This window comes from Gymnoscopelus braueri (assembly GCF_963280865.1).
Source record: "Gymnoscopelus braueri genome assembly, chromosome: 19".
NCBI classification, from domain to species: domain Eukaryota; kingdom Metazoa; phylum Chordata; class Actinopteri; order Myctophiformes; family Myctophidae; genus Gymnoscopelus; species Gymnoscopelus braueri.
This window is the reverse complement of record NC_137621.1, coordinates 22641994-22651417: the sequence shown is the minus strand read 5'-3', so window position 1 is coordinate 22651417 and position 9424 is coordinate 22641994. Positions and strand designations below refer to the sequence as shown.

The following is a 9424-nucleotide window of genomic DNA, read 5'->3' as shown; positions in this document are numbered from 1 at the left end:
TTCAGGCTTGGATGACAGACAGCAGGAGGCTGAAGTCCGGGGAAGCAGCGCTGACGTCACGGTGAAGCCAACCTCTTTCTTTGGTGTTTTGACCAGTTGGGCGTGGTTTTGAGGCATAGTTTATGTGAGTTTATAACACGCCTACCTGGGCGAAACACCAAAGAAAGTGGGAGTCCCTAGAATCTATACTCCATAGTACGACGGTATCGCACTGCCAAAAAGATCTGATCTACAAGCTAAACTATATTTCGGCCATTTGAAAATATCAGATCTATTCAAGCTCACAATGCTGATGCCACGCATTGTGAGCTTTAGATTGGCTATTTTCAAACATTTTGAACATTATTCTTCATAATGAGTACTTTTACTTTTGGTACTTTAAGTACATTTTCATACAAATACTTTAGTACTTTTACTCAAGTCATTTTTGAGTATTTCTACATTGCAGTAGTGATACTTTTACTTAAGTATTAAAGAAATGTGAGTCCACCACACACTGCTGTGCAGTTAATTGCTGGTGACATCCGTGGTTGTTCAGACTGCAGTAGGCCTAGCCAACACCAAAATGACACCAAAAGTAGGATGAATTGGCTATAATATGCGTTAATTGCGTCAACACCCCCTCCACTTCACTGCAATGAAAGGACAACAAATGCTGCCTTGAGACTCATGAATATTTGAGAGATTAGTAATCTAAAACTTTTGGGGGGATTTTTTGAAGGAGACATCCAATCCACCATTGAAAGCCACCACACTGGGGTTGTAAATCTAATTAGGTTATTTGATAGCTACGCCTGTATTGGGCCATATCGGATTACCTACACAAGATGATGACGATGTGTAAACCACTAACATCATGATGATCGACGTTATTGCCCACATGTTTAAACTAACAGTATGCTAGCCTACTATACAAAATATTAAATATATCAGTTTGAACTAGTTTAAAATTCACACAATCAATTTTGTTATTTGAAAATATAGTCTTTCTAGCACTGGTGGAAAAGTACTCACATTCTTTACTTAAGTAAAAGTATCAATACTGCAATGTAGAAACGCTCTGTTACAAGTAAAAGTTCTACAAAATGTAGGCCTATAGTAAAAGTACGAAAGTATTGGTGTATTTAAAGTAGCCTACCAAAAGTAGTAAGTAGGCCTACTGGTTATACAGAATGTCCCATTTCACACGTTTTCAAATGTATAAAATGTATTAAAAAAATATTTTGAAAATAGCAGATCTACAAGCTTGCAATGCCTGGCATCAAGACGCATTAAGTGAGCTTGTAGCGCGGCTATTTTCAAATGGCTGAAATGTATATGGCTGTAGTGGTTACTGTATGTTTTGTATTAATAATAATCCAAATCTACAAAGTAACAATAGTGACTAAAGTTTTCAAATAATTGTAGTGGAGTAAAAAGTACATTATAGAAAATTGGAAATACTCCAGTAAAGTAAAACAAAAGTAGCCTACCTCAAAATTGTACTTAAGTACAGTACTTATAGGCTACTTAATTACTTTCCACTATTGAATTCACACAATCAATGTTGTTATTTGAAAATATAGTCTTTCTAAGCTACTAATGATCATTGGTCTCCTCTGACAAGAACATAGCTGCCTATAGGGACAAGATTCTCTCTCATAGGCTTTAGAGGCCTATGAGAATATGTCTCTAAAGCCTATTCTATGCTTTAGAGACCGTTTCTGTACAGTCTAGAGACCAATTGAATTAAGAGATCAAAGAGAACACGATGTGGGATGACAAGGAGTTAAATAATTAAAAATCACCATTTTGATAAAGTTGCACACGACCATTCTGTCTTGCATGTGTCCTGTTCCCTGCCTTGCATTTCCCCGTCTGGAATTGAATATAGGAATATAATCCTGATAAATAACACTGATAGAAGTAGCCCATGCTTAATCTTACACCCGTCGTACGTCGAAGTATAAATGAGTCCGTATTGTGGGTTTGTGTAATCTGTGTGCGTCTGGCTCCATCTAATGGCGATATGAGGGAGCAGCTCAGCACCCGAGGGCGGACCCGATATGCTGTATATAACTTGATTGATTGATAGATTGAATACATTAACAGTTTGCAAATTGTACAGAGGTACGGTTTACAATGATTGTTAAAAGAATAACACAAAAAGCCCTAGGGGCTTGTTTCCATTGTGGGCTGCAGTGGTGGAAAGTAACTAAGTACATTTACTTAAGTACTGTACTTAAGTACAATTTTGAGGTATTTGTACTTTACTTGAGTATTTCCAATTTCCAATACTTTTACTTCTACTCTACTACATCTCAGAGGCAAATATTGTACTTTTACTCCACTACAATTATTTGAAAACTTTAGTTACTAGTTACTTTTCAGATATAAACTATGATATAATGAAACCTACATTAACCACTTCAGCCCTATTTTATACATAGGCTATTTGAAAATAGCAGATCTACAAGCTCACAACGCGTCGCATCGCAACGCATTGTGAGCTTGTAGATCGGCTATTTTCAAATATTTAGTACTTTTACTTTTGGTACTTTAAGTACATTTTGATACCAATACTTTTGTACTTTTACTCAAGTATTTTTTTTATTCTGGACTTTTACTTGTAACAGAGTATTTTTATATTGCAGTATTGGTACTTTTACTTAAGTAAAGAATTTTAGTACTTTTTCCACCACTGGTGGGCTGTAACTCTATTACATGGGGCGGACAGAATGCAAGCGAGTATCAGTGGGAAGATGCCAGCTGAGCTGAGCTCCCCTCCCAATGTCCCAAGTAAAAAGTAATATATCACTACCAGGAGCCAATCTGCTTGGTTGGAATGGGAGACACAATATCAGTAATACATAGTTTCAGTGTCTGATATAACAGCACTAGGACTGATATAAACTTAAACGTGTTATTATTTACATTATTTGAAGGACTTAAAGTTTATATTAATAGTAACTTATAAAGTTATTACAGTTCATAGTTGTATGACAGGTCCACTGTTTCCCTCTCTGCACCAGCAGTGGTGTGTATGTACAGTTGTTACAGTACCCATTAGTAATTAAGTGTTTCACCAAAGGTATCATTCATCATCACAAAAAAAACAGTAAACTGAGACCAGGCCCTAGGGATAACGTTGACTCTTCATCAAAGCCTCTTAGTATTTGACTCTAATCCTGAACAGAGGGGAGATGTCAGGTAAAAGGTGTCAGCTGTGAGGCAATGCAGACAATTGGACTGTAGACCACACACACACACACACACACACACACACACACACACACACACACACACACACACACACACACACACACACACACACACACACACACACACACACACACACACACACACACACACACACACACACACGCATGCAAACACATGAGAGCCAAAGTAAACATTGCCATAAAAGAAAATGTTGTAACATTATGTTCACAAAATAATAAATAAATGTGAGCAGTGGTGTTTTGAAGACACCTTCCCAAAAGGAACTGGCTTTTTTTCTTTCTTTTGGTAAATTCAGTTAACATTTTTATTATGACAGACAGCCAATCTTCAAGCCGATCTACAAGCTCACAATGCATAGCGATGCGGTGCATCTGTGAACTTGTCGATCGCATATTTTCGGTGCACGACTCCGTCGTACGACAAAGTATAATCGGGCTTGTGTGTGTTATCAGGCAGTACTGCTGTCAATCACCCTGCTGCTTTCCCATCCAATTATCTGTGGGGCCCCAGCTGCTTGGGGCTTTTTTTTATCTGTAACACTGTTTATGGATAGCCTATCACACACATTCTGGGCTGAGGAGAAAAAATGAAATGCTCTCTGGGAGATCACCACTGTTCAATGCCCCTATGAACTCATGAGGATCATTTTGCAAACTTTTGCAAGCTGATGCTTCTTTCTGCTTCTGGCTGGAAAATTCCCCTAAAGGTGAGTCATAATACTTGAAATACAGATATCAAAATACAATGCGGTGTAAATGTGTGAAATGCCAGTGACTGAATTAATTCTTTATGTCAAGCATGGCTCTTTGAGTTTACTGAAGCCATGGATATGACACTTGGCCTTAGATGAATTGGCTACTATTTTCTTGCATGTGCTGCATGCATACAGTACAGTACAGAAGTTCTTTGCTCGACTGTGAATTTATGATTCAAACTTAACGTGGCTTGGATTAAGATGCAGGTTTGTTACTTGAAGTCATCAAGGATTAACCACTCAAAACCTTTGTTGACCGCAGTCCCCCAGGGGTTTATATAGGCACCCTCCTTTTTCCCCCTCTACACCAAATCTCTTCATTAAAAAATTGCTAATCTACAAGCTCAGAACTCCTCACATTGCAACGCATTGTGAGCTTTTCTGTTTCATGATTCAGGTGCAATTCTGTTTCATGATAAATGTTTGCCTTAAGATCTGTGTGTAAAAGCTTTTAAAGTAGGAATCTGACTCATGTTATCAAAGCCTTGCCTTCTCAAGAATGTTGCAGCAAGTCAGTCTCACTGATACCAGGGGATGATGGATGACGGTTATGTTTAGCTCTGACAGTTTAGGTGATAATGTATGTCATTACTGGAATTTGTTTAATCATACATTATTTAAACAATGAGTTCTGATTAAAAAACAAAAAAACGTAAATTTACTCACACCTTCGCTTTCTCTATTTTTCTTTATTCACTTTTGGCCGATAATTACCAGGTAGCATGAAAGGAGAGAAGTTGTTTGTTTCTGTGATGGGGCTGATACTGCTCCAGTCATCTCTTGGACAACACATGACCGAAGAACCCTGTTCTGTTCAGATCCTTGTGCCTGGACTTAAAGGTACCCCAGTCATACTGTATACTGCATGCTTCCTATGTTAGCAAACATAAATGCACAGTGTTCGTTTTACTCTGAAAGTGTACACATTTTAAATTTGAACACTACATTAACATTCAGTGTAATACTTTATTGGACACACACACACACACACACACACACACACACACACACACACACACACACGCACGCACGCACGCGCGCGCGCGCACACACACACACACACACAAATGCATCTTACTGTACCACATTTATGGGGGAAAAAAACAAACAACTAACAGCATTTCTTCTCCTCGTAAAGGAGACCCAGGGGAGAAGGGAGAGAAAGGTGCACCAGGGAGAGCAGGAAGAGTTGGCCCACCCGGAGAGATTGGTATGTTTTTCTGCTTGGAAAATACGTATTGTTTAGACAGCTACATGGGAAATATTATTCCCATTAGAACACCTTAAGTGTAATTTATAGCCTAGTTCGTCGCACAACTGTGTTGCTGGCCGGAAATAGCTAATGTTAGCTTGAAAATCAGGATTTCATAGGGAAATAAATAATACAAATAAAATAATTCACGGTACACCTCGCACAACAAATGCTCCTCATGCTTTCTCATGATAATGTCTCATGCCATAGAGTAATGGGGTGAAAGTGTTTCGCTGGCTGGATACTCTGGAACAAAACCAGGCAGTCCAGAGACTGCCAAGTGTTTACTTTAGGGTCAGAAGTCGGATGAGAAATGATGCCCAGAATGCACTGCTACTGACAAGTGTTTACTTGAGGCTTTAATGAGGAATGAATGTTCTACAATCTACGTTAAAGTATACATTACAGACACGTATCCTTGGGTAACTTATTCAAAAGAAGTCACAAACTGGCGGTCCAGAAAACAGGATTTGAGTAGTCAAGTAATTTGTATTCATGCTTACTCTTTTGAGAGGCTATTTGGATTCGGCAACTTACTTCAGTCAGTTTGATTTATCTATGTAATTTGTTTCTGTAAAGTGACCCCATAAACATTTCTCACGTTTTTGTTATTGTTTTATAGGCCAACCCGGAGTTAAAGGACAGAAGGGCATCATGGGACATTATGGCAAAATGGGCCCAAGAGGAATCAAAGGTTATTATAAACTATAGTGCTGTACTGTACCTGTAAACTTGTATGAATACTATATGTTTCCTGTTTAACATTTACTTGTGTCCTGTCTCAGGTGCAAAGGGAGATATGGGAGATGCAGGTCCAAAGGGCCCCAATGGAGAGCCAGGTAGAAAATCTACTACAATTTCTTTAATGGCATGCTGGAGCATTAAGCACACAAAACATGACATTAATGGAGAGGTCAGTGCAGTAATCCTCCACAGTTTTGCCTTACCAGGTGTCCCATGTGAGTGTACACCTCTGAGAAAGATGATTGGAGAAATGGACATTCTCGTGGCCCAGTTGTCCTCTGAGCTGAAGTTCATTAAAAATGGTAACATTCCTGATTCATTATTAAACAAAGATCTAGGATATTCTCAAATCAACATGTGAAATATAATTTGAAAAAGCTATCCTGTTCAACTTAATATTCTCAGTTTGACTCATTTGTTTCTAATTCATGCGTATAATTGTTCCTCTGCATATAAATGCAAATGACTGGGTGTGTCACTGAAAATCATAGAAATGGAAGTGCTCATTTTTCAGCACTGCCCTCCCCTGCAGCTGTTGCTGGCATTAAAGAGACAGACAGTAAGGTCTATCTGTTGGTGAAGGAGGAGAAACGCTACGTGGATGCTGAGATCTACTGTCAGGGGAGGGGAGGGCACCTGGCCATGCCCAAGGATGAGGGGGCCAACGCCGCCATAGCGGGCTACATCACTGAGGCGGGCCTGAGCAGAGTCTACATCGGCATTAATGACTTGGACCGCGAGGGCCTATTTGCCTACGTGGACCGCTCTCCCATGAGCACCTTCAGCAGATGGAGGAAAGGGGAGCCCAACAATGCCTACGATGATGAGGACTGTGTTGACATGGCGGCGTCTGGGGACTGGACTGATGTCGCCTGCCACCCCACCATGTACTTTGTGTGTGAATTTGATAAAGATAGTGTGTAGGTCTAATTTGAAAAGAACAGAGAAACAGAAGTTGAGTGTGTCCTAAATACAGTGGAAGGAAGCCACACATGGAGTAAAAAATATTGAGTTAAACAAAAATGTTGCTCAACTTCTTTCCCATCAAAAATGATATCCAACTACAGATATCCAACTAGTCAATGTTATTCCCTGCATCTTTATGTAATGTTTTCCCCTTGTTGACTGCAATACCAGTGCTAAATGAAAGGCATATGACGAAGCTATTTATTTTTGTAATTCACACAGCATTCTGAAGTTACATTTATATATATATATATATATATTGTAGTATTTACAGGTTACTCATCATTAAAGACAAAGACACTTAACCTCATGTCTCCTGTCTTGTGATTTTCTTTATTAGGACTGTTTTATTAGAAGAGTAGACTTGCAATTGCATATAAGGGATGTAGGCCGGGCCCTCTACAAAGGTTATACCTTTTGTAGGCGTTTTGCAGACAGACTGTCTGACCTGGCTTTGTCCAGAGCTATGAGTCACCCCAACAACCATATTAGAGCTGCCATCCAGTGGACAAAAATCGTATTGCAATGCAACAATCCAGAATACACATAGAGATCTGTATGTATGCATACAGTATGCAGCTATGTCGGTGGTTAATAGTGGCAGAGATGACATATAATTGTGCTTATACGTTTTAAAATCTTATGTGCTATAGGTGTACTTGAGGTTGTCAGATGACCCTTTATGTGATACAGCATTACATGGGAATCACATGTATAATCCAGTATCAACAAAGAGGCATCTTGTGAAAAGAATCCCTGGTTTGGGTGACCATGGTGTCACCCAAACTTATCAGTTACAAAGCCAGAAGATTACTGAAAATTAATCTATAAATCCTGATGGGCATGGGGAAACAGCAAAGTAGTTTTCATAGAAAATGATGGGTATTGATTAAAAAAAAGGATCCTTTATTATACAAACACATTACCCTCAACCACAAGAAATATAGTATATTTAATTGTATTAAAATGTAATGCAAGATCAAGAACAAACAGGTCATTGGGTGGCAGACATTTTAGCAGGATATAGTATGTCTTTCCATTTGAACATCTTTCATCCTTTATAGTGTAATTAATATGGGTTATCTTCCCAGCTGTGGCTGATATTATTTTTTGAAGATGGGCATTTCACTTCGGATGATACTGCCTCTCCCTAAGAAGACAGAATAATTTGAATATGCATGATGCAGTTCTCCTAATAAAGCACAGCACGAGTCCCTTAAGAAATGAATAATTAATGGAGAGATGAATTATGCATTTCATTGACCAGGAGTTGTCTAGCAAAACCCAATTAGGTGCCATTGTTGGTGCAATCTCTGGTTACCTCTGCCCTGTGGTAAACAATTTGGACAGCTCTGTCTGGCAGTGGACTGCCAGACAATCTGTGGTGAGCAAAAATGCATTCCAAATGGGGGATTAGTGCAGCTATCTGGAAATACGTGAGCAGCACATATTAGACTACATTTTCCCAATACCACCAACCACGCAAAGCTAAATTTAGTTCATTTACATTTACAACAACGGGCAAAGTGTGTGTGTGTGTGTGTGTGTGTTGGGGGGGGGGGGGGGGGCTGCTACAACTGCCTACTATACACAACAACAATAATAATTATACACATAAATACATAATATTAATCTATTTATTGCACCTTTCATATAGTACATAAATGTCGCTGAAATTATATCAAATGAAACATGTGCAACTGCAAACCCATGCAAGAAATGGAAAATTATGTGATGAAAAAAGTGACTTAAAATATGAATACACTCTAAAAATTATGAATAATGTTTCTCATTATTTTGAGATCCTACCAAGTCAAATCGTTATTTTGAGATATACTGAGTCATTATTTTGAGAAAGTTTCTCATAAAGTCATTGTGGAAGTTTGTCATTATTTTGAGATACAAATTAATTATTTTGAGTTTCTCATTATTTTTTAGATAATCATTATTTTTGATATATAGGCTACTCGTTTCTCATTATAATGACTTACAGGAGCATATCCCCCCACCCCAGATCACATTGGTGGAAATGATCTTCCATAACAAGGCATAGCTACTGGAAAGGCCAAAACAAACAGTGGTGGAAAAAGTACTCACATTTTATACTTAAAAGTATCAATTCTGCAATGTAGAAATACTCTGTTATACATGTCAAAGTCCGGTATTAAAAATGTACTTGAGTAAAAGTATTTTGTTATCAAAATGTACTTACAGTACCAAAAGTAAAAGTATCCATTATATACAGTATGCACAATGTCCCATTTCAAGCTTTCAAAATGTATAAAAAATCAAGCTCACAACGCCTCGCCACTGTGAGCTTGTAGATCGGCTATTTTCAAATGTGGTTAATGTATGATTAGTAATAAAAATCTAAATCTAAAAAGTAACTAGTAATTCAAGTTTTCTAATAATTGTAGTGGAGTAAAAGTACAATAATTTCTTTAATGTGTAGTAGAAGTAAAATAATTGGAAATACTCCACTACAG

At 38.2% G+C, this 9424-nt stretch overlaps 1 protein-coding gene across 2 annotated transcripts; it reads left to right on the top strand.

Moving 5' to 3' along the window:
* Positions 1 to 4698: 4698 nt before the first annotated feature.
* On the top strand, positions 4699 to 6896 carry colec11 (collectin sub-family member 11; the record flags this gene model as incomplete). Of its 2 annotated transcripts, none has more annotated exons than XM_080413702.1 (6): positions 4699 to 4816; positions 5115 to 5186; positions 5851 to 5922; positions 6014 to 6067; positions 6179 to 6274; positions 6505 to 6896. In XM_080413702.1, 6 exons carry the CDS (start codon positions 4699 to 4701, stop codon positions 6894 to 6896), a joined length of 804 nt encoding a protein of 267 aa, XP_080269828.1. The 2 variants fall into 2 exon arrangements, with proteins under 2 accessions (XP_080269828.1, XP_080269827.1); XM_080413701.1 differs by having other exon boundaries at positions 6487 to 6896.
* Between the last annotated feature and the right edge of the window lie 2528 nt (positions 6897 to 9424).